Source organism: Lissotriton helveticus, chromosome 1_1, assembly GCF_964261635.1.
Source record: "Lissotriton helveticus chromosome 1_1, aLisHel1.1, whole genome shotgun sequence".
Taxonomy (NCBI): domain Eukaryota; kingdom Metazoa; phylum Chordata; class Amphibia; order Caudata; family Salamandridae; genus Lissotriton; species Lissotriton helveticus.
The window spans coordinates 1,011,378,616-1,011,404,624 of NC_136057.1; the positions used below are offsets into that span (position 1 = coordinate 1,011,378,616).

Here is a 26,009-nt window from a genome sequence, read left to right on the forward strand (position 1 = left end):
CCTCCACCCAATCCAGCAGTGAAGTCACCTGTTGGAGTTGTTGTATGGAGGAAGAGTGGTCCGCCACCGTCGGTGTAGGATCTGCAAGGACAAGGCTCTGATCCTTCACCTTATCCGCCAGCTTGCCATGATCTGCCTTCAGGAGAGACCGATTTGTAGTAAGAGCCCCCAGCTGTTGTTCCATCGCCGCTCTGGACTCTTATTTCTTTCAGAATCAAGTCCAACTTGTCTGCAGGTGGTTCCCCCACAACAGCCAGTCCCTGCAGTCCCGGGCGGGGGCCGTCCATCTCCAGCGCCCGTCACAACCCTTGCTGCCTCCGAGTCTCCCAGGCTCTGCAATCCCTAGCCCCCTTCCGAACTATGGCGTCAAGGGGGGTAATCTTTGTCTATCCCAGGGTAATAGATGCCTATTCAGGCTAGGGTCCGTCTCAGCGATGGCCCCTCACCGGGGTGGAAGTCTCCCGGCACCGCCGAATGCGCCACACCGAAGAAAGAGTGTTAACTTGTTAAGGAGGTCAAACCGGAAAGGAGGAGCAAAGGCACGTTGGAAGGGAAGGAGGGAGAGCAGAGGGGGTTCACCCTTCAAGGGCTCCACCAACTTCGAGGACAATGCAAGTGATGTTTCGCCTCCCCCTCCACACTGCAACCGAGACCTCCCTCCCAACCACAGTCCGCAGGGTACAGAGAACAAGAAGTCTGCGGCAGCCAGAGGCACCAGGTGGGGGAGGGGGAGGGACACAACGTCGTCCAGCCGGCCGGCCCCAATTGCACAATCCGCGATATTCGTGAACGAGCTTCTGTTAATCTGGGTAGGTCCTCTACTACCAGACTGTCGTGTCCTGGTCTCTCATTTGAAGTCGTGGACTCCTGCTGTAGCACGTTCCTCATTTACCCGCCAGATCAGACCACTAGCAGGACCCCGCAGCGCCGTCCCAGCCTGTCGCAGACCACCGCATACTCCCCCCGCTCCGGGCAGACGTCACAGCAGTCTGGCTCTCCCTCGCCAGCTCCTGGGTTCAGGCAGCACTACGGTCAAGGGAGCCTCCACAATCTGTTCATCTTGTGGCCAATACGTCCCGGCAACGAATCTTCCCCCACTTTCCGCACTCCAGGGGGGCTGTGGGGGGGGGGGGGGGGGGGAGGCGGGACGTCCCACACTCACCCCTTCTAGGATACACCCCCACCTCCTGGGTCCCCGGCCATACGCATCAGGATTCTTACTGTCCTCGGGGCTCGACCGCCTCCGAACGGAGAACAGGCGCTGTATCCAGTCTCGGCCTCGCAGCCAGGCCGGTCCGCGCAGCAATCCCCTTCCGTGCCGTGTCTCCGCACGTCCCATCCAGCGGCGATGTCCCCACAGACACAGCACCGTCCGTGTCCCCTCCAACCAGTAGGAGCGACAGAGCGATCTTTCACCGATGTGTTGTTCGGCTGCTTCCGGCGGGGCAGGCCTCGTATCCTACCACTTCTGCCCGCACTCCAGCGTCCGGCTTTCAAACGCGGGATGCCGCAGCAGGCCCCGACCCACCATCGCCGCACCACAGACTGCACATGACTGTCCTTGGGTGTCGGACCTTCACAGGGACATCCACACCATTCCCGGCACCCTTGATCAAGTCTGGGCACCCGCAGGGACCCAGTAGCAGGATTTAGTCCCCGGGCGACTCCGGAGCTCTAACGGCAGCCGACCGCCATCATGGCTGGCTAGCCACGCCCCTCCTTCAAGGCCTACATACTGGATCCTTCCCCAAAAAGGGGAGAGGGAGTGCTTTGGCAAAGGGTGCCATACCATACCTCAGCTGTGAGCGGCTCCCTTAGCGCAGTGGACTCTCTCAGCGGGTTTGCTGAGGCTCCAGAGTATAAATATTGGATCTTTCCCCAACAAGGGGATAAGGAGTGTTTAGTCAAAGGGCACAAAGGACTGGGGGCTAGGCAGAGTAGAAGGCAAGGGGAGAGATTCAGGGGAAAGGGGATAGGAGCTAGGGAAGTAGACAAAGAGAGAAAGAGAACTAAATGGGAACATATTTAATTAATGAGTTATTATATAGCGGGGCGTGGCTTGGACGCCGACAGGGATGGCAGCGTGAGCGATCAGCTCCGCGCCGGATCCCGCTATTGATCCTGGAATCCGCACAATCGGTGCTCCCTAAGACGCGGTTTCGCCGCCCGAGGCACAGCGGGAACGGGGGTGAGCAGCTGGGGGCCTGCTGGAGACCGAGCGCTGCGCTGCGGGCTGCTCCCAGACTTCGAAGGAGCCGGGCCGAAACAAAGGAAGATGGCGGCGCCAGGATACTGAGGGGACGGCGGTCGGAATGAGGAAAGACCCGAACGGAGCTGGAGTGCCGCAGACTACTACCTACGGCAAGTGAAGCGGGGGCCCAACGAAAGGATATTCCAGCACTGGGCAGGAGACGCGAGAGGCTCCCGACGGGAACGGCGCCCATCCCCCCGCCCCCTGCAATGCTGGCCGAGTGCGGAGCGGTCTGACCTGGGATCCGACGTATCCATCGGGCGACGGCAGGGGCTTTTGCAGATACAGCCAGACGCCATTTCAGGGAAACTGGAGCGGGATTGCGAGGCCGGCCGCTTGCGTAGGGGACGCCGATCACCAACCCTGCTGCGGGCGCGGACCCGGATCGCGTGTGGACCAGAATTCCAACTACCGAAGGACAATGGCGGCTGCCGTATGCATGGAGGAACGCTGTTAGCCCAGCGCGTAGCACTGGCGGTGGCTGCGGGGGGCTGAGGATGGGCGGTGATTTCTGCGGCACTGATGGGCTCACTGCAGGGTGTTAGCGCCGAGTGAACTTGAATGGCGCAATACCCATGGACGGGCAGAAAAACCGGCTAGGGAGGACACTCGCCTACATCTTTGAGACCACATTGCTGGTTGCCTACATCTAGGCTGTACGCTTCCTGGACCTTGGGGTGGAGATGTAGCGTGCCCACACTGTAGACGGCCAGAAACTGGGGGGGGAACCCCTGGATCAGGAGCGCTCTGGGGGGTGCATGAGAAGAGAAGACGCTCTATAGACGATCTTTGGCTACGGAAGCTGGGCCCTTGCGCTGAGCACGACTGGGCCCCGCTGAGAGACGTTGGCGAGCAGTGTTCCCGCGACAGGGGACCAGCGTAACCCTTCGAGGCGACCCCGGGGCGGCTCTCGAGGAAGCCGGGATGGCCGCTACTGGTGGCGAACCCAGTATGGAACGAGGTCAGGTCGATACGACCGCCCTGATCCAAGATGGCGGGGCTCATGCCCCCTCGGAAGCATCGACCCAGGAGCAGAGGCTGAATCGGCGACTAGACAGCATATTAGAAGCGATAACTGCGATGAAGGACTCGCTGCACCAGGACATAGCGCAGGTCGCTACGGGGCTGGGACTCCTAAAGGCGGACCATGCCAAGCTCTCAGACAAAGTGAAGGACAATGAGCAACTATTGCGGGAGCTGAAGCCGGCGGTGGTCACTGTAGAACATAAACTGACCGATATCCTGAGCCGTTTGGCAACACTGGAGAGACGTGCGGAAGATGCCGAAAGTCGCAATCGGAGGAATAATGTGAGGGTGGTGGGCCTTCCGGAAAAAATTGAAGGGGACGACGCTGTGGCCTACATGGAGAACTGGTTTAAAACGGTTGTAGCACCGGAGGGCCTCTCTCCCTTCTCCCTAGAACGAGCGCACAGGGTTCCGGCCCGTCCGCCCCAGCTGGGCCGACCACCTAGACCGATGGTGGTTAAACTGTTGCACTATAAAGATCGTGACCTCCTAATACAGAGGGCACGCTCACAAGGCCCGTTCCAAGTGGACAATAACAAGGTTACGGTCTTCCCGGATTATACGCAGGAGGTCCAGAGAAATAGGGCGTCCTTCCTGGCCGTGAAAAAAGAATTGAGGGAAGAAGGGATTCAATACTCATTGCTCTTCCCAGCCAAGCTAAGAGTGATCCTAGATGGGAAAACACAATTCTTCCAAACCCCGGATGAGGCTTGGTCATGGCTTGAGCTTTATCGTGCTGGAACGGACCGCACTGGCAATAGCGGAAGGGACACGCAGAAACCGCTCCAGATCAGAAAATCACAGCGCATCCGTAAACGGAATAAACTCAAAAAAGCGATGCGGGATGCACAAATGGCGGCAGACAGGAAGGGCGCACTAGCGGCAACAGCGATCATCACGGGATCACAGCAGGAGAAGACATCGGAGGCATCGGACTCTGACGAAGAGGGATTGAAAACGGGAGGGGACGAGTCGGAAGCAGAGAGCTCGAAGGGACTAGGGGTCACCCCGCAGACTTCGGATGGACTATTTTACGAGTGATTTCTCAGAGACATGACCAACTCTGACATTTGTACTGGGGCAGTCTCTCCAGATGCTGAACGTACTATCAGGTATGGGGCTGCGACTGCAGTATGGGATCGAGGGCGCGGGGTGGGAGCTCTGCTGGCCCTGGATCGGCGGTAATTCACCCTCTTGTGGCCCTTAAGGCCTTCTGTGGTGGAGACCACAGATTAGTGTAATGTATGTTGTGTTACGAGTTTGGAACGGGGCTGAAGCTGGGTTATTAAGTCCTGTCCTGGGGAGAAGGGTTTGGGGAGTTTTCTGGGGAGTTCTGGATGGGGGACACAACTGCTGCGATGTGGGGGGTGTTAGATTGTTGCTGATCCTATGCGGAGACGACTGCTATGGGAACGTTACCCAATTTGAAATGCATTTCATGGAATGTCCGTGGACTTCGAACGATGGTAAGACGTCACAAGGTGTATTCCCACTTGGTGAGGCGTGGCATTCAGATTGCAATGCTACAAGAAACTCATTTGACCAAGAAGGAATGCACTGCACTACAGAGGTGGCGTGGGCAGGTGTTTGGTACCACATATTCAGCATTCGCCAGGGGGGTGCTGATCTGGATACGGGCGGGGATACCGTTTCAGGTCATGAACCAGCGGATAGACCCGGAGGGTAGATACGTAGTGGTAGAGGGGAGGCTATACGGTCGAGAGGTAACCCTATGTAGTGTGTACGCCCCCAATGCTGATCAGGCCCATTTTTTTTTATAAACTAACGAGCTCGCTGGCCCATTTCCTGGCAGGCCCCATCATAATGGGAGGAGACTTTAATTCGATCACTAATGTGGAACTTGATAGATCGCACCCACCATTGGCCGAATCAACAGTGCGTAGATTAGCCACTTGCAGGAAAGAATGGCAAGAGAGATGGGGACTGATAGATGTGTGGAGAGAACAGCATCCTGAGACAAGGGACTACTCCTTTTTCTAAGTGTTACACGCATTGCACGTCAGAATAGACTCGATCCTCTGTAGTAGCCCATTAGCTGCCATGGTAACTCACACGGAATATTTGACCAGGACAATCTCAGATCATAATCCCTTATTGGTGTCAGTGCAGTGGGAACAGGTGAGATCAGCGGTCCCCACATGGAGGCTGCAGCCTTACACACTAGAGGATCCGGTGTTTAGCGGCACGGTCCAACAGGGCATTGAACACTATTTTGGGGTGAATGAGGGCTTCGCGGCCACGAGATCGATAGAATGGGATGCGATGAAAGTGGTGGTGAGAGGCGTATGTATGGGCAGGTTCTCGAATGTCATGCTCCAATTGCCCCTTCGGCAGGAACGCACTCAAACACTGATCGGAGGTAAGTCCTTTATTGGCCAAAGTTGCTCTTAATGTGCAGAAAGCTGTAGGCAGCGGTAGTCGTCGATGGCGCCTGACGCGTTTCAAAGCTGGAGTGCTTCTTTCTCAAAGGCTCGACATTGCGTGCTTAACACTGACACACCTTCTTTATTCAGGATGAGACCGCGCCTTTCTTTTCTTTAGGCTGAGATCAGCGGTCCCCACATGGAGGCTGCAGCCTTACACACTAGAGGATCCGGTGTTTAGCGACACGGTCCAACAGGGCATTGAACACTATTTTGGGGTGAATGAGGGCTCCGCGGCCACGAGATCGATAGAATGGGATGCGATGAAAGTGGTGGTGAGAGGCGTATGTATGGGCAGGTTCTCGAATGTGAGGACATCAGTCTTGAATGATCTGGTAAAGGCTGAAGATGTGCTGAGGGGATTGGAGCAGCGTAGGCCTGACCAGACCTACAGGAGCAGTTGCTTGAGGCTAAGGAAATGGTGGCGAAGGAAACTGAGCGGCTGCGGTGCTATGATTATAAGCTGTACACTATCAAGGTTCATGCGGTAAGAGATAAAGTGGGTACGCTCCTTGCCAAGCTTGCCAACCCAGAACCTAGGGGGTGCCCGATCATGAGTATAAAAACGGAGACAGGAGACGTAGTTTACTCGCAATTAGCGGTCCTAACACGCTTTAAGTCTTATTACACAGATTTATATGAATGCCAGTTAGAGGTGGAGGCTGCGGAGATAGGGGATTATTGGAGTCTGTCCCTTTGCCGATGCTAGATGACGAGGATGCAGAAGATATAGGGGGACCCATAACGCTGTCAGAGATTAAACTGGCTGTTAAACAGATGGCCAGAAACAAAACGCATGGGGTGGATGGCCTACCAATTGAATTTTATGCAAAATTTATAGACATATTAGCACCCAGACTATTGATAGTGTACTCGGAAGCAGGACAGAGGGGACATTTGCCCGAATCGATGAGGGAGGCGCTGGTGGTTCCACTGCTGAAACCAGGTAGAGAGGCATTGGACGTGACATCCTATCGACCCCTGTCCATGCTGACGGTGGATTATAAGATCTTAAGCCGTATCCTGGCCACCAGACTCCTACCGTACATGACCAGATTAGTTCATAGGGACCAGGCTGGGTTTATCCCTACCAGGAACCCATCCATGAATATACGCCGGTTGATCCAGATGCTAGACAGTGCCAGGGACTCACCTCATAGCCCGGTGGTATTATCGGTTGACATCGAAAAGGCTTTCGATAGCCTGGAGTGGCAGTACCTGGATGAGGTGCTAGTGAAATTCGGCATAGGTGAAGGTTTCAGGAGGTGGACGAGGGTTCTCTACTCCAGCGAGGGTATGTCTGGGTCCGGTAATATCCTCGGCTTACCCGGTGCGTAGGGGGACGAGGCAGGGATGCTCGCTCTCTCCCTTGTTGTTCGCACTGGCGATGGAACCTTTGGCAGCACAGGCAAGGTCAGGCGCAATGTATCAAGGAGTAATGCAGAGAGCGAAGTCGCATTACATCTCACTGTATGCGGAGGACCTGTTGCTGTACCTAGCCGACTCCGGACGAGCCCTGGAGGGAGCAGTGGATATGCTATCCGGATTTGGTAGGATGTCGGGCCTTAAGGTGAACTGGGCCAAAACTTGTGTTTTTCCATTGCAGGAGGGCACACTGTGCCCCCCCCTCACACTGGAGGTGGTTTGGGAGCCCTCCAGCTTCACTTACTTAGGTGTCCGCATATATCACGAGACGGCGAACTTGTTAGAGGGAAATGTGGGGCGTTGCATGCGCGCGCCGAGGGGCTGCATGGCCTTTTGGGCGTCCCTCCCCTTATCTGTGCTGGGCCGAGTGGCACTATTGAAGATGGTGGCGCTTCCGCGGCTACTTTATTATTTTAGGACATTGCCGGTCTGGATCCCGCAGCGTATGTTAAAAGAACTACAGATGATGGTGACTGGCTTCCTGTGGGGCCAAGGACGGCGCCGGGTGGCGCTGAAAACCCTGACTAGGCCCAAGCTCGAGGGGGGGATGGCAATCCCCGATTTTGAATTATATTATCTGGCAGCACAGCTGCAAATACTGACGCAGCATGTGGCCAGGGAATTCAGGGGACTAGACCTCGACCCAGGGTTCGGTATTCAGCGACATGTCTTGTCCTACATAATCATGCAACAGAAACTAGATATGAGGGACCTCACGATGGAGGAAAGGACACTCAGGCTCTGCTGGAACAGGAGTCTGAAGAGAGCGAAGAGCACCCGGTCATATGCACCAGAGATCCCACTGGGGATGCTGACTGCGCTGCCACATGGGGGGGGATTGGTCCCCGTTATCTGAGTGGGAGGAGGTGGGATTGCAGATGGTGGGAGACCTATACTCTGAAGGGACACTGGTCCCCTTCCGGACGTTGCAAGAACAGTTTGGCCTACCAGACGGTAATTTTCTGCTGCACGCAGCAGTGGTTGCAGCGCTGCAAAAGCACTGGAAGGGAGGGCTGGCTGAGCCGGAGAAGACTATGGCATGCCAATACGTGGTTATGGCTGCGGGCACTACCAAGGCGGTGACCTGCCTCCATGCTAGAATGTTAAACGAGGGACTGGAACCACTACTGGCGCTGAAGGCAAAATGGGAGGATAGTATAGGTAAGCCCATACCGGACACGATCTGGGGACATATTTTGGGACGAACATGGAAGGGCACGAGGAATGCCCGATTCCAGCAGGTACACTTCTTCATTGTACATAGAGCTTATCTGACCTCGGAGACGATTCAGCGGTACTTTCGGGTGCATGACGCCATGTGCCAGAGGTGCTTGGCGCCTGAGGCGGACCTGGATCACCTGTTGTGGGGATGTCCACGGCTGAGGACATATTGGCCAGAAGTGGGGGAACTCCTGAACATGGTTACGGACAGGGAGGTAGATTTCGACATGGCGGCATGTCTGCTGCTCTGGTTCCCTCACACAAAGAGGACGAAAATTACAAGCAAATTTATAGACTTGGGACTCATGTTGGCTCAGAGAGAGATCACCTGGCACTGGAAATCTAAAGAAGGCCCTTCAGTGAGAAGGTGGATGAATGAACTGTTGAAATGGGCCGGTAGCGAAGGTATCCTTAGGATGCGACAAGCTGCCAAGACTGATAATGATAAAAGCTTGGAAATGGCGAGAGCATGGGAAATGATAGTTCAAGCTACAAGGGAGAGGGGTTGGCCTAACGGCTAAGGCGCTCGACCTCGGAAACTTGGTTCGAGTCTCGGTAACGACGCCAAAAAACCCCTGTGATTCTGGGCAAATCACTTAATCTCCCCGTGCCTAAAAAAATGAAAGTGTGTCCTCATGTAACGTAACTGGTGCCATGTAAAGCGCTCTGATAACTGATTCGGTTCAAGTTCGCGCTATACAAAACTCTCAAAAAAAAAAAAAAGCATTGCGTGATTACATGGTAGAGGATGAGGATGACGCGCAAGGGATGACAAGGACTCCATGAGATGTGAATGAGCAGAAGTTACTCCCGATTAGTGGCGTGCTCCAGTTCTACTACAGCTTACATACACCCACATCAGCAGCAGTTGGGGAGGGTGGAGGGGGGAAGGAAGGGTTTGGTAGGGGTAGTTAGGCACACCGACACAGTTACGGAGGGAGCTGGGATCTGGGGCGAGGTCACAGTACTAGGGCCCCGGAGGTCTAAGGCAGGAACCCGGGAGGCGAGAATAGTATATCCCCAAGATGGTCACCACAAGAAGAAATGATAGGACTATATTGCAATAGGGGCTACGCGCTGAAATCTCCTCCGAAAGATGTTTGGTTATGATTGGTGATGCATAGGGGTTTTTTTTTTTTTTTTTTTTAGGGGGGTAAAAAGCGGAAACCGAATAGTGTTGTTAATCGACCACCCATGTGAGGGGGGCACTGTGACATCTCCTTGCAAATGTGATCTGGCACGCCGCCCGACCTCCGGGATGTGGGCTGAATGGCTGTGTACGATTTTCCTGTCTCCAATGTGTTTCGTGATGTCGCAAGTGTACCGATTGACCTGTTCTGAGGTCTTGTTTCTAATTCTGCAATAAAAACAACTTTTAAATAAAATGAGTTATTATATAGCGCTAGCTAGACACGAAGGAATCAGAGCGCTTTACATGAGGAACAATAATGTTGCAATTAACATCAGTTAAAAGTTACATAAGTATCAAGAAAAGCATTTATAGAACATAGGGGACAAGGTGAATGGAGCAAGGAAGGGTAATGGGATAGGGTAAAGGGGTAGGAGGAAGAGAAGACCTACAGACGAGGGGAAAATCTGTCCAAGGTCCGGCTGGGTAGGTCTGAGGGTCGGCAGGATGAGGTCCAATGGACCGAGGGAGAAGAAAAGAAACAACAAAGTGGTGGCTCTGAGAAGTGGATATCGAAGGACAGCCATGTTAGGATGCAGAATATCACCAGAGTGTACAGCACAGCTTCTTTGTTCTTCTTAGACTAGCCATATCGTGATGTTGTCCACGGGGCAGTCAGAGGGTTCTGTATTTTGCTATGGAAAACCCTCATGGGAGTCTCCAGGTGGGCTGTTTACAGTCTACGTCACAGTGTTCCTTCTCTTCACAGCTAAGACCTCTCTCTCCCGATATGTCTAGGAAATGGAATGAGTCCCCTGGGGCTTTCACGGCATCTGTCCACCCCTATAGGCTTGTCGCAATGTTTAGTGATCCCAGCTCACCGCCACAATCAGTTTCCTCGGGCACCGGGTGTTTCCCAGGTAGCCCGCTAGGGTTGGGGGCTGGTTTTGGGCCCCTGGGGGGGGGGGGGGAGGGGGTGAAGAGGGGGGGGATTTTTGTTACAGGGGGTCGGAATTATCGGCCCCGTAACAAAATCGGCCGAAACCGGCCCTTGCAAGCTGCTCGGCTGAACTCCCCCCCCCCCCCCCCCTCATCCCAGGGGGGCCGGCTGAGCAGTTTGCCACATCCGGTTTCTGTTGCCAGTCCAGCCCTGTGTATGAGGACCCAGAGGGTCCCTAGATGCAGATCTTGCACCCTGTTTAAAGTGGAGAAAAAAAAGGACCCACGATAGGTGGGAATTTGGCAGGCACCCATAGATTGAGCAAAATCTATGGGTCCCTTTTCATTTTTTACATGGCTGTTTTTACTTGAGGGCTAAAAAGGTGCTCTTTGTCAAAAGGGAGATTAAAGACAGCTTGCAGGAACTCTGTTTTAAACCTTGAGACACGGAGCCAGGCGTGTTTACACAAGTGAATGCTTGTGTTTATGCCTCTAGCTCCAGTGTCAGTGGCGTCTAGTGCACATTTGAGGGAATTATTTGTAATTAGTTTACCCTCTTAGGCTAATTCCTACCTCTACTTTTTATATTCCTCTGGGAGATGCTGGAGGAGCCCCTCTATCTCATTCCAGTGGGCCCAGTCATAGCGTTCTAGAAGGGCTTCACTGTTGGCAATTAGCCAATAATTAGCAGACTGGTCTGCAGCCCTTTTTACGGCTGTGTCAATGATTTGTGGTTCTTTGTCTGGAGGATTTGCATCCCGTTCTTTAGGAGTTAGCTTTTTTCTTGCAATGGCTATTACAAACTAGCTGGGGGTTAACTGCGTGCTAATGCAAGTTGGGTCAGATGGTACTGCCTTGTATTTTTTTTATTGATCCTTAGTGTGATAATTAGTGCACTTACAGTATCTTTAAATACATCATCAGAGTGATGTAGCACTCCTTCAAGTATTGGTAAAACTAAAGAGCTTCACTGTGCAGTAGTGAGGGTTTCAAAGAGGAAGTCATCCTCAATAGGGTCCTTGTACAAGGGTGCCTGGTGATATGCTGCAGCTCATGCAATTAAGTCTTGATTAGCTGAAGCGTCATCTGGTGGGAATGGGCATGCAGGGTAGAAGTCTGGGTCGCTTTTCCCCTTATCGGTCTAGGTCATAGGCATCTCATGGGTTCCTAGGATGTGTGTCCTCTCCTATGCCATCATTATCCTCCCTGATGGGTAAATGTGTGGAAGGTGAAATGATGCCTTCCTCACACTGCTGTGGTAGAGGAGTGGATGTTGGGGTTGCAGAGGTAGGGATAAGAACATGTAAAGGGCTTGTGGCCATGTCCTTTTTGTTCTTCTTGCAATGCTGAATAGGAGTGCTAATAGCGTTTTAGAAAGACAATTGTCTTAGAGGATTGAGGCACTGCCGGTTGAATAGTTTTCTCCGCTCCGCACTGAATCTGTAATGTTTTTTGCCTTTGATCGAGCCACTCTTGTATAGTTTCAAGGATCGGCTAAAAGGGATTTTTCAGGCCAAAGGTGTAAAATTTCAGTGCTGGAAACGGGTTTGTTTTCGGTGCCGGGGTGGTCAAAGCAAAAGAACTGTGCAATTTATGTTTCGGTAACGAGACTATGGTTCAATGTGTCTATTCAGTGGCTTATTTTGTAATGGTGGAGGCCACTGCTGTAGGCAATGTTTTGGTGCCAAGCCAGTTTTAGCGGTTGGAGCAGATTTTTGGGAGGTTTCGGATCATGGACAACGTGTAATCACTATCTGACGATTTTAGGAAGACTCCAGGTGGACTGGATCTTGTTCTGTATCCAACTCTAATCCGGAGTCTTGGATGGAGACTGACTCCTCTGCGGCTGCCGAAGCCTCTTCTTCCTCATCGTCTGATTAGCCAAAAATGTAAATGTAAATGTTGTAGTACTTGTATAGCACCCGAATCGCCGCACATGGGGTCTCTCCGGCGCTTGTAAGAATACCGCTGTCGAACCCTTCCTGGCTTTTCCCTGTTAGGTGCCCACTCCTGGGCACCCCCAAGGTGCCGCCAGGCATCCTAGCGTTTTTGGGGCCGTTGTGGAGATTAAGCAAGCTATTGCCCAGAGTTGCAGAGTGGGACCCATGAATAGAATAGGCACCGAGGCGAGAATTATCAGGTCCAAGGAAATTGAGCCCAAGACCCGCCGAGCCGGGAATTGAACCCTAGTCCCGGGCCAGACCTCTGCATCAGGTTCTGCCGCTATAACCATTGAGCCACACTTCTTCAAAGATATCTGGTGTGTAGCTCTGTGCTGCAATTCTAGGTACCATGCACATCGGTCGCAAGGGTCTCTTTAAACCGAAATGACCTGCAGCCTCACAGGTATCTTCCAGATGGTCGAGCGAGAGGCAAAAGTTACAGACAGAGTGTTGGTCGGGGCGAGGGTTTTGTCAAATGGCAGTTAAGACAAAAGAGGAAGAGTTCCATCAGCAGCTCATTTTTCGTTTGGAGGTGTCGGATGTGAAAAGGGCCCAGCCGAGCGTGGTCCTACGGCAGTCAAGGCAAGTTGAAGGACCTGACCCACAAAATTGTTCCTTTGCTCGGAATGGAGGAATGACTACGTGATCAAGACTATACCGTAAGACTATACCGTAGAGCTAAGGGATATACTGTAGAGACGATCTAGAACCGGAGCACGAGAGAGTACATTCAAACCCGTCAGAGAGAAAAACCAAACAATCTAACAATGGAGTCAATGCCCATGCGCAGTATCACCAAAAGAAGGAGTCAAACAGCTTCGCGATTCAAAAAACTTCTTCGAACAAAGACAACTTGCAATCACCCAAGCCCAACACTAGTTGGCAGACTTATGCTGAGCATGTATATCTACAGCCACACATGCCTCGAATAGGCATGGTGCCTTGCTTTTAAGGTTGAGCGTACTAGAAAGTCTATTGAGGGCTTAACAAGAACTTAGAGGCTTACAGACCGCACATTCATCACCAATGTTTGTCTTTGTTACTCTGATTTTCTTACTTCTTATTTAATGTCTTTCCTGATTCCATCTGGTCTACCTAGTATTTGTTCCTCTCCTGTAGCACTTTCTCGTTACCGTCCGAGAGACTGGCTTCTATTCTTCCACTGCTCACTTTAATGGCACTACTTTTTTCTTTTTGCTGAAATACTACACGAGAGTGCATGTGTTTTCCAGCTTTCTTCCTCATGTTCTTCATCCCCCACTCTGCCAAATACCTGCGCCTGTGCTCAGAGTTGCAGTCTCCATTGTGTTGAAAACATTGTTATGTAATTTTCCCGCCAAACTCCCTGCCTCCACAGGGCTGTGTTGCGTTCTCGCTTGTGTGCTTCTCCCCCACCCAGTACTGCCCTCCCTGGGGTCCTGAATTTCCCTTCCCTTGTCCACTACCTGTTGCTTTCCCCATCTACTTCTCTGCTGCACCCATACCCCTTTATATATATTTTTCCAATAATCGCTTTTGCACTACTTATTTTTCTTTGTTTTCTTAAAAAATGTACTGTAGGAAGCTGGATCTTTATGTGATACATCAATAGCTCGATATACCATGTAGGGAGCCCTGTGGTTCCCTTATGAATGGGCAGGGGCTTGCTATTCAATCCAAAAGTTTTCTATTAGGGTGTAGTGTGGTTGGGCAATCTTAGGCTTAACACAGGGGAATGCAAGACATTTGCAAAATACACACAATGATCAATAAATAACAACTCAAGGAGGAGAGCCACACCACTTTATAAAAATAGCTAGTATCTTTATAAATATGTTTAGGCATCAGAGAAAAATCGTTCAGGAAAGTACGTTTTTAGATAAAAATTCAATTCAGTGTCAAAATTACACATTGCAATTTCAGAGTTCTGCAATGTTATACTATGGAAGGAAAAACAAGTTCTGCAAAAAGGTACAGGACATCGACTTACAGGACCAATCTCCAGGAGTTATGGTGAGTAGTGGGCAAGGTCCAAGGCAGCAGCAACAGTACAGCACCAGCGGTACAAGGGCAGCCAAGTGTGGGTGCCAACCAGTCAGGAGCCCAATACATTTCAACAAGAATCGGTCACTAAAAAGAGGCTGCAGGCTCTCGCCAGGAAACCAGTCGGGCTGAACCAGCAAGTGGGCTCAGGGGGGGGCACCTATGGTCATCTTCTCGAAAGCCCAGGGACGATTGATGCAGGAGTGTCCTTAGGCATAGGATTTTTCTTTACTAGAGCAGTCACAGTCGAGGGGGGCTGTGTGCGGAGGCTGCAGGCGTCTGGGAGTCCAGGAGGGGTGAGACCATGCTGGACTCAAGCTCTGTAGGGCTGGAAAACCTTGTTGGCACCAGTGGCCCACTTCAACTTGGGCCAGAGGAGACTGGTGCAGTTGTAGCTTCAGGTGTCTGGCTTAACGGTTTCGGAGACCTCAGAGACTTTGCTTTAGGAGTTTCTTCATAACAGGTCCGCTGTTCACAGGAAGTCTTGGTTCTGAAGTGAAGCGCAGGCACGTCTCAGGGGCTTTGGGGACTCTGTAGTTGTGAGACTAGTTGACAGTTGGTGCAATTGGCAAAGGCAGCAGTAAAGCTAGCAGGGTTAGCACCAAGTCAATTGCTTGATATTCTGTTCTTGAAGGGTGCGACTCTTCTTGTCATTCTTCTTCAGCTCATCATGATCTGCTTCGCTGGTGCCAGGGACTCCCCTAGATACTGCATTTAAGGGCATTAGGGAAGTATATGGTAGTAGCTAACGGGCTACTGACCCTTGGGTCACTATGCCTTCTATATGACCACTTCCTGTGGGAAGTGGGATAACCCTGTCCCAGAATTCCTATGTAGGCCATTACAAAGAGGACTACTTCTGAAAAATCGTGTTCCCCTCAGTTCTTGCCCACCTAGGGGTGGTACTAGCCTTGGGGTGGCATGCCTACCGGACTAATTTTCCCACCTGTCCAGGTGCCAAGGGGGTCCTGGACAAAGAAGGGCGGCTTGTCTCCTGTAAGTGGAGCCAGATTTGCACTCCTAGGCCTGTAAGCTCCAAAGAAGCCCCCGCCTTTGAAATACGAATTTGGCTTCCCTCGCAGGAGAGGAGGCCAACCCCCTTTGTCCAGAGCCCTTTAGCTACAGGGCTCGACAAATCTGAAAAATTGTACTATACCTGCAGGTTTGGTAACTTGGAAAATCCCCTCGACCCAACTGCAACCTAGTGGACCTCTTTCTCTGAAAACGGAGCAAAAGTGACAAGTAAACATGATTTAAAGGCATCTTTATTGCTCAGTCCCTTTGTGAGCAATATAAATGCATTTAAATCTTGTTATCTTGTCACTTTTTCTCCGTTTTCAAAGACAGAGGACAAAAGTTAGTCTTCCTACTCGCCAGAAAGGGAGAGTAGGACCTAAAAATAGCTCGTCCTCATCCATTCTCCCTCGCAAATGCGAGCGGGCGAGTGGATTTGTCGAACCCTGAGCTAATTTGCCTGCTGTCTACTTGGATGCCAGTCGGGTAGGTTTGACCACCTCCACGCTAGTACCACCACTAAGGTGGCCTAACCTGATGTGGGTACAACTTTTCAGAAGTGGCAATCTTTGTGTTGGCACACTTAGGAATTCTGGGACATGGTTATGCTCAGTTCCCACAGGAAGTGGCCATAAAGGGGGCGTAGTGACCCCAGGGTAGGCAGCTCATTGGCTAATACCCTAAACTCCCCTAACACAACTACATTCAGGTGCCAAGAAGCCCCTGGCACCAGGAATCACATCCTGCCAACCTGAAAGACAACAGACGTGTAAGGATGTGCATCCTGCAAGAACTGAAGATCCGGCAACTGACTTGGCGCCAACCCTGCTGGCCTGCCTGCTGCCTTCACCAGTTGCACCAAACGTCAGCTTGTCCTGCAGCTGCTGCGTCCCCCAAAGCCAGGGAGACCTGCTAGCACCTTACCCAGGAACCAAGACCTACAGAGAAGTAGTGGACCTGCTTCACTACATCCTGCAGGCATCCAAAAACTCCTGTAAGGACTCAGTGACCGCAGAATACTGATGCCTAAAGCAATCGCTACACCTGTCTCTCCAAGCCAGAGTTGAAGTGGGCCAAAAGTGTCAGCGTGGTCCCTAAGCCCTCCAAAGATAGAGTTCAGTGTGGCGTCACATATCGTGAACTCCCCAATGTCGCCTGCAGCTTCTGCACGCAGGCCCCCCTCTACCACAACTGCTTCCTGGAAGATAACTAGACGCCCAAGGACACCTCTGCACCAGTCGTCCTTGGCCCGTTGCAAAGAGGACCAAAGGTGCCGCCACGTCCCAGAGCATGAAGCCTGAGCCCCCCCCCCAGCCCCCCTTCAGTAGTTTAACCCGACTGGTCATCCAGTCAAAGCCTGAAGCCTCTTACAATAAGATAGAGTCTTCATAGAATAACACGAGGCACATTGCGTCGTTTTGTCCTCTGCACCCGGCCGCCCTAGAATCGCTGGTGGTGTTTTGCTGGTGCTGCCTTAAGTCTTGGAGGATTGGCCTCGTAAGTTGCTGCACTGTACCTGAATTTCGCATTGAATTTTCCTCCCATAGGATAACATTGAAGCCTCTGAAAATGTCAACTTTTTGAATTCTAAAATATTTCTATTAGAACACGTACTTACCTGAATGAATTGATTCTGGTCTCAATGCATATTAGATAGGTAGTTATTTTTATAAACCGGTGTGGATCTCCTTAGAGTTGTGTGTATCATTGACTAGTGTATATTTGGAGAGGTCTTGCACTCCTCTGTGATAAGCTTAAGGCTGCTTGGCCACACTACCCCCTAAAAGAGAACCTTGGGATTGGCATAGCAAGCCCCTTGTCCACTCATAAGGGAACCCCTGGACTCTATAGGATATATCAAAAGGCGATATATAGTGTAAAAAGAGCCAGCACCATACACATTGACAAAGCCAATAGGTACCAAAGGTGAGACCTATCGGCTTTGACAATGCTGGCTTCTTTTTTACACTTCTCTATCCACTGTCCTCCCTGTAGGTGTGATGAGAGCCACTATATATATTGAACTTGTAAGCTCAATAGGCTGTGGTGGAGTGTGACGGCTTTGTAAATGAGGCAACTGGTTTTAAATCTACGATGAGCAGGCAAAGCGGAGGCAGTGGCGTTCCATTAGGATGGTATGGATGTGATAATACTTCTTCAGCTCTGGATGAAATCTGCTGCAACATGTAGGATGCCATTTAAGGGGGACCAGTGTGGAGCAAGGAAGGCCATTGAGCAGGGTGTTTCCAACATCCACAAACGAGAGTACAAGTGCTAGGAGAGCTGAACTTGTTTTCTGGGAGTAATGTCTGTTTTATGACAAAGTGTTCCTTGAGGGTAAGAGAGATGCCCAGGATGAATCCAAGTGACCTGGTACTAATTAGGTAAAAGGAATTCCGTCTTGATGGTGGTTTTGGACTTGTAGGTCTGGATGAGAAGCAGTCAGTGTTTGTGATGTAGGTTGTCTGGAGCAACTGAGACTTTCAAGCATAATTATTAAGGGCCCGCATATTGGTGAGTTCTGATGCGGTTATCTGTGAGTAGAACCTCAAGGCGCTACATGCAAAGGTGAAGATGAGACAGGACGGAACCCTAGAGGACTCTGCAGATGATCAGAATAATCTGGAACCAGTCAATGCCCATGTGAATGAACTAGTGTTGATTGGAATGCTAGGGGAGAACCAGCGAACAACACTGTCAGTGTCTCCCATTCACTGCCAATATCCTTCTGCCAAGACCTTTCTGCCCAGTCCTCTCCAAAAATGTTATATTTCTGCCATCAGATTATTTTACTGAAAACACCATATTAAGTAGATAAATATCAGGGTAAATTATCACAAACGTTCCCACTATTAGCAATTGTTGATGCAGTTAGAGCTAAATGCTAGAACAGTTTTAGACTAAATACATACTAAAAGAAAGTGGTTCTGATATTTTTTCTCTTCAAACCTATTAGACCATTTTTTCTTTATTAAAAGGTTGTATCCAGTTTATACACACAAAGCTGGACTATTTTAAAAAAAATGTTTTAGGGGTTTCATTTCCCCTTTTCCACCTCTTTAAGGGGTTTCCCCCTTAACCAATGTTGCCTCTTGTTTCTTTAATATCCACATATCCTACAGCTGTAATTTAAAAAAAAATATTATTTCATTGCTTCTCCCTTTATATTTCCCCCAATCCAAAACACCCTTCTCCTGTTACCTTATCCCTTTACTTCCTCCTCATTAATACCATGCCTTGTACCCCTCCCAATTTACTCTTTTTTACTTCTTCCACCCATTTACTTGTTCTCCATCCTAAACAGCTTCCCTGGTTACTCCCTTCTATTTGTTTACCTCCTTTGTTTAATACCCATACATAGTCTACCCTCCCAGCTTTACTCCTTTTTCAGTAAATCTTTATCACTTCCCCAGTCCCATCTACGACCCCTCCCTCCATTAAGATTGGATACTTAAAGAAATTGGTTCAGATGACTCTTGTGTGGCGTTTTATGACCAATCTTTCCCCCCAAATCCAGCTCCCTTTTCTTTAACCCTTTCTATGCGCCAGACATCCGGGGGCCGTCCGAATTGCACACTTGTGGAATTTGCCCGCACCACGGGGGGGAATTATACGCGCGTCCAAGTGGTTAATACCAATACATATTGTATCCTCCCACATAACTCATATTTTACGTTTACTACTTACCCCTACTTCATTTTAGTTTCCCCTATCCGACACACCCTCCCTTCAATGCCTTTGTCATTTAAACTGTTTTTGCAGAAATAAAGTCATTCCGTCATTTTGACATTTCTCGAACGTAGTTTTGGCAGCCTGTTTTTCTCAGGCTGACTTTCCTCATGTTAGAAAAATTGTCTGCAGAAACATTTAGGAACAGACAGACATTGAAATAAATCCTGACACAATCTGATTTTACATAAATCTCCCCCTAGAAAGAATTCTACAGGTTTTTAATTGTTTATTAGTGCCCAACTCACTGTACACTAACTTTGGGACTTGGTTAATCTAGAATTCCAACTAAAGCCTTAGTTTACTTGGGGAAAGATCATGTTTTAGCAAAAGTAGTATGTATAGTCTTTGTGTTTTACACGGTACCCAAAACTCAAGGTGTGCATTGCATGCTTTCATGTCAACCACAAAATGGATAAAGTCACCTTCACAGTGACTCCAGAACTCTTGTTCCAAGCAGGTTACCTGCTGGCACAGACTCTTCCTGTTAGGCACCTTGGATACCAACAGGTTCAACATCTTGGGTGAGTCTCAATGCAGCATCTTGTGGTGTGCCCAGAGTGACACCTTCCACGCTGATAAGGTCAATGTTTCATGCTCCAGAGATAGAGTTTAAAAATCATATTCTGGTTAGACAGGGAGAATTTCCAGTTACATTTATGACATATTTGGAAGAATATTTTATCTTCAACACCTTCCCCAACAGTCACTCAAGACCAGAGTTTGTTTAAGAAAGCCATATCAAGGCCTTTGAAAGTACAGTCCTACGCAGTCACGAATGCGGTCTCCAGTCATTGGAGTCGAATTCTCAACAACTGACACAGAGGGGGTACTGGAGAGTATGTCAGTCCCAGAGCCGAAACTGGAATATCTGAACCAAATGGTAGAAATAAAGAGTCTAAGGTGAACTCTTTTTCCAGGTACATTGCGGGTTTTGGGAGGTGCCACAATGTATCTTGTGACTTGAAACTTCTTCTAAGAATAACGACTTGCAAATGTCCGCGCCCAACACTAGCTCACAGGAGCATGCAGAGCATGAGTATTTACAGCAACGCATGCTACGAACATTCTATTTCTGTACAGCTGTCTTTACAAAGCCACAGTCCACATCTTGTACTTCTGAGGAAGAAACTGTTTTACACTGTAGAAATTCAAGAAGGAGCGGAGTATCTTTCTGCTTACAAAGAAGCACTAGCGGTGTTATCCCAACTCCCTCTCTAGGGCAGAACTCACTCAATCGACTTTACAAAAAGTCTCCCTACCTCCTGCAAATGTTCTTGGTGCGTCAACTAAAATGAAGGTGGCCAGGACAGTTTAGACAGAGTTTTTCAAGCATATAATCTTTCTTAACTATTGAGAATTCTTGTATTGTTGCAGTACCTCATAAATGATGGGATCAAACGAGTTCTTCCCATCGAACAGAGGAGATTCACAACTATGTCCTAGGCTTCCGGCTCCAGGTCTGAGGTCTTGAGCTATTAAGACCTCCACATAGCCAGGTGAGTGATCACAGAACTGGAAGTCATGTCAACGAGGTGTTTGGACATATGCAGTCCCGACTCAGTCTCCAGCTAGCTTGCCCTCTCGGAGCACGACCAGATACTCTTCCCGAGTGTAATTAGGGAGCAAGGAGGCATAGTGGTTAAACTAATGCCAAAGTTTGAGACTGAAGATGGCAATGACAGGAATTACTCTTGCCTGCTTCAGGGAGAAGCCACCTGACTGGTAAATCTTCTTCCAATAGATCCTGAGATACTGATTCCCTGACCTTATAGGAGGACTTTATTTAAACCTTCAGGGAAGCCATATTTGCCGCCCTAACAGATTGGGGGAGTTCCTGGGTTTCCTGGTCACGAACACCCGAAAGTCTTTGTGGGTATTGTTTCTAGTTTCTAAAGACTAGAGAGTGAAGGATTGGAGAAAATCTTCCAAATCCTGAGTTTTGAGGAATTGGGGGTTCTATGGACAGGAGGGTCTTGGAGAGATACCCACCACGGCATTCCTATCCTTCTTGTCCTGTAAGGGTGACCATATTGTAAATGATGTTTCCAATGACTGGCTTTGGTAGATCCTCTTGGCCACCAGTACCAACCTCAGCCTTCTAGTTTATATCCAGCTCAGTATAAAAAAGGAACAATCGTGACCAATAAGAGAACCTGGACTGGAGTCTACAGTACCGTTAAGTCAGGGACAATGGAGCTAGGCAATGAATCTTTAGACTTTAGAGATGTCATGGGTCAACATCAGAGCCAGTCTGCGACAAGAGCTTAATCCTGCCCATTTCAACAGCCCTACAGACAAGACAGAAGTTGCGTTAGTAGCTGCTGAAAACACTTTAGTTGCAGAAGAGCTGCAGTATTAGCTACCCAACACATGAAATGAGATGTAGAGAAAAATAGATTAAAAATAAATTAAATAAAAATCAGACCCCCAAAAGGGGCCCATGAGCGTGGAATGGCAAGAAAGGAATTTGTAAAGAGTGAAAGAAATAGGTTGAGACCACATCGATGGGAAAAGTGGGCAGGGGGAGGGGGGGCGGAACCTGGTGAGGGCATGGAGGTGCGAGTTTTATTATGTTCTAAGCTTATATAAATACCATCAGGCTCCAAATTGTATTTTAAACCGCTATAGAAACTTTTTCTGGTACCACCACAAGGCAGCAGGAATACCCACAATATTTGAGAGTGGAAAGAAGCCAGGAACAAGCGATCAGAAGTACACTGGCACAATGTCTACCAACTCAATGAAGACTATAGTAAAATGTGCTGGTTTAACCATACTTGTATACCAGAAAAAAATAGGAGGGACTAAAGAAAGACAAGAGTTACTTTTTAATTGTGTTGGACCGTTTGAATAAGTGTGCTCCAGCCTCCACACAAACAAGTCTGCAACAAACTCAAGATCATCATGAGGTACAGTTTCCAAGCTTCCGCATCTCTGAAGAGGCTACCAACAAAGGCTCATTTTAAAATTGGGAGATGGTCAAACTGCTACCAGATGTAAAAATTGTAAAACGCAATATTAGCATGAAACTCGATGTGAATGACTCCCTTATCAAACTCAATCTTTAAGACTCCACACATCTCCCAGCTTTTTACCCATCTGAAGGTAGAAGTTAGAGGGTATGTTAAGTGAAAACAAGGGAAGAAACATGAACTCACCAGAACCACTACATCTACTCCAGCCTGTACTAGCAGGTCGAGGCGATACTTGTCATCCTCACGGGTCCCAATGGCAGCCCCGCACAGCAGCTGCTTTCGGGAGTCCTTTGATGCAAGTGGGAAGTCGCGGTTCTTTTTCAGATCTGTCCGGGCAATGATGGCAATCAGCTCGTCACTGTCATTCACAATGGGGAGCTTTCCTGTAAGAGATAAGGCAAGAGGAAAACTCATCACAGAGGAGGAGCCCATCACTCCGGGGATTAGCAGCGGAGCTCGTTAAGGTCACTCTTCCAAAACAGTACATTTCGTATAAGGTCTGCAGGGAAACAATGAGATATCGAAGCAGGTCAGACACTCAATGCATTCACCACCAGAAAACAGACTACTACTGTTGGGGGTTAAATACTCAGTAGGGCCCACTATCCACCCTGGTGCTCATAAGCTCAGTTTCCTTGCATGATACTAATACTTGCACTATGTATTGATTAGCATGAACAGGTTTTAAATCAGATGTTAACTCTAGAATGAGGCCATATTTTAGGGATGAATGTGTTTTTCCAGCTGATTCTGGATACAATGTGTCAAGTGTAACAAACTAGACTTAAGTGGTGGATAATAAAAAGGCAATAGGTCACCAGGGAACACATATAGGTCTATTACTATTAGAAAAAATGGAGAGATGAAAACCAAATACCCCAAGGACCAATATTAAGGTAATACATAACTTCTTGGCAACAGAGATTACATGGAGGGAAAGCTGGATAGCTGCTTTCAATATCGGCAATATTTCCCCTCAGACTTTATGAAAAATGAAGCAGTTAGTAGACTGTGCTGTTAGCCGAAAGAATAGTAACAAAACCAAAGCATGGCACTTGAGAATAGGTTCTGAAGCCAGAGGTCCAGCGTCCTGCCACACGCTAAAAGGGTACCTTCATCAATCCAGGTATACCTTTCATCGATGGTATTTTCTCCATAGTACCATGGCAAGAGCAGTCACTAGGGTCACAGTTATTACTGCACCAAAGCCCTATAAATTGTGAAGAGAGTCAACGAAGAACAGAAAGCAGTGTGGACTTTAAGAGGAAAGAGCTGGTTAAAAATGTGCAAACATTTACTAGCTTTCATGCTCATTATCCTCAAAATAATCATACCAATGGAGATCTAGTTAATGTCAAATCACTGGTGCCACACAACTTTGCACTGGCAGTCTAGGGCGAAAAGTTATTTTTGCAATCAACAACCAGTGCATAAGTCATTCTTGCACTTGTGGGTTGGAGCACACAGGTTCGAAAATGCACTGTAATCAAATTGCATGACAATGGTCTCGAATTTACATATTCTGATAAAATAAGACAAGGAGGTAGCGGACATATGGCTCAGGGTGTCCGCAGGCGATAACATGGGTACAATGTATTTGATACAATTAGAATACAACTGAAAGCAAAATGCCGGTTTACAGTACCTGTGTTTTAGTCTCCATGTATCACCACTGGGCTGTATGGAACACATTTTCAATATCTACTCATCCTAAGGTTTCTATTGTTGGTTGTCTGCCTTTACTCTCCCCAACTGATGAAATTAGACAGGATTTTTGTTATTGTAATCTGGCAATTCCCTAGTCTTTCCCCAGCAGAAATATGTCCCTTCCAAGACTTGATATCCAACTTTCGTCTTCAGGGTCTTCAGAGCATATAGGTACGAGACAAGTATGGATGTCAATGGGTTTATGGTGCCCACAAGGGATAAACTGGGTACAGTGCATTTGTAAAAATTGGAAAGGAACGGAAAGCGTAATGCAGATTTTGTGTATGTATTTTAGTCGCAGGCATCACATCTGTGCTTTTTTGAAATCTACTACAGTCATATATTATTAAATGGCGATGCATCTCAAGACTTCCAACACTGCATGCCAGACCTCCCTCGTCATGATTAGATGTCTAGGGCAATGCATTCAACATGAAGATTGTTATATTTTCAGCATGTGTTTCCCGAAACATGGTAATTGCCTTTGGTCTTCTTCAAATAGGAAGTTATCCCAGTACTTAGACTGGGGGTACTAGAAATGCACGAGTTTCAAATATGTTTGAACAGGGATCCATACACAAGCCACCAGATAATGCTTTTGACCGGTGAGCATCCGTGGGTATTGCTGGAGTATTTGGCTTTGGGTTGTCTGCTACTAAGTAAAATCTACCAAACCTAGACCCGTATAAAAATAGGAGGCCCAAAGAAATCCAGGGTGATGTGGCAGCATGTTGGATTTATTTTTATTTTATTTTTATAGCGCACTACTACCGGAGGGCGTCTAGGCGCTTGGAATGAGCACAAAGAGCACACTAAAACAATTAATTTCCTATGCTTGGACAGATTTACAGAGTAAAGAGCCATCTCTTAAGTCCCTTCCTAAAAGACACTAGATCAGAAGCTGGAATCCCCTGCACACTTCCAAAGGGGGGAGTGTGTGTGTGTGTGGGGGGGGGGGACGAGGATGGAAGGGGGCGTTTAATCACAATTTCTTCCTTCACTTTGACTCCAAAAAAACACACAGACATCAACTAAAAGTCTGCCAATCCAGTGTTCCCGCACCTCTCTTGCTAAAAACATTAACATAGTTGTGGGTGTGTCTACAGCAAGGGACAGATATAGATTAAACATTGGCAGTGTGAAGACCACATTGATAGGGTACAGGCTTTTTTGGGTAGACATGTTGGACTACTGAGTCATGGGACATTTGCTGTTCCCCATGAAGTTGTGACTTTTTTTCATGGAAATGTGAAGATATTCGGTTTTTTGAATAATAGTGTGACATTTACAGGGCTTTTGGGCACTCCTGCAAGCCAGAGCAGTGAGGACTCTCCCCAGGTATGGAGTTCAGTGTCTGGAGTTGGTAGGTTTCCCTGGATTCTCACTCTAGGTCGAAATACCTTGCTACCCACACCTCGAATATTGACCTAATACCAAGCTTCTTTCATGCGCTTACCATGGCTGTATTCTTGGGACTTCCCTGTCCTCAACGACAAGTGTATCCTCATTTACATCAGAAGTATGGGAAAGCAGGATCCTAGAACATTGGGGTAGACTATGATCTATTGATCTTTTCTGTACTTTTAGATTTCTTCTGAAAGGCACTGTCCACAAAAGAACTTTAAAAAAGGTTCAGAGATCTACTGTTTATCTGGGTATTGTGGGTTTTTGAACTAAAAACACAAGATGCTCAAGTATGGAAGAGTTTAACAGACATAATTCAATGATTTTTGTTGATAGCTTCTGGTGCAAAAAGCTACAGGTGAAAAACCTTGTTCATTTTTTGCTCATTCTAGTCACAAAATGTCCCATCACGACAATTAGTTGCTTTTGAAATTCCTTGAGCAATATGTACAAATGCGACTTTCTGAATTAAGATTTTGCCTGTTTTTCAGCAATTTATAGCTTTCTGGGATCTCCCATGGGGTTCACACCTATTTCCCCCACAAAGTGAAAATAGTCAAGAAGGACAAAAATAGAAAATGTATTTTCTTCCGAGAAGAAAAAAATCCCAACAGCATCTGGCTCTTTGCTGAGGCACAGACCCTGCTCCTTCTTTATATGGCAAGAAGAAGGAACTAAGTGACTGCGTTCCAACAAGCATTGGCATAGCCATAGGTCTCACCTTTGGGACCTTATACGTTTTTAGCTATGCAGCACATTATCCTGGATGCTGTTCCG

At 48.6% G+C, this 26,009-nt stretch overlaps 1 protein-coding gene across 16 annotated transcripts in view; it reads right to left on the reverse strand.

Moving 5' to 3' along the window:
• IMPDH1 (inosine monophosphate dehydrogenase 1) overlaps window positions 1–26,009 on the reverse strand; it is a 378,440-nt gene that overhangs the window by 90,749 nt on the left and 261,682 nt on the right. For 8 of the 16 annotated variants that reach the window (XR_013607683.1, XR_013607684.1, XR_013607687.1 and 5 more), the window contains 2 exons: window positions 23,254–23,331; window positions 22,305–22,504 (listed from right to left, as the gene is read on the reverse strand). Coding sequence is in view for 7 of the 16 variants with exons in the window: in XM_078677710.1 (XP_078533836.1) it covers window positions 22,305–22,504; window positions 23,254–23,331 (278 nt within the window). In the remaining 9 variants the exon portion in view is untranslated. The remainder of the gene's footprint in view (window positions 1–22,304; window positions 22,505–23,253; window positions 23,332–26,009) is intronic. The other 8 variants (XR_013607685.1, XR_013607686.1, XR_013607689.1 and 5 more) reach the window with 1 other exon arrangement.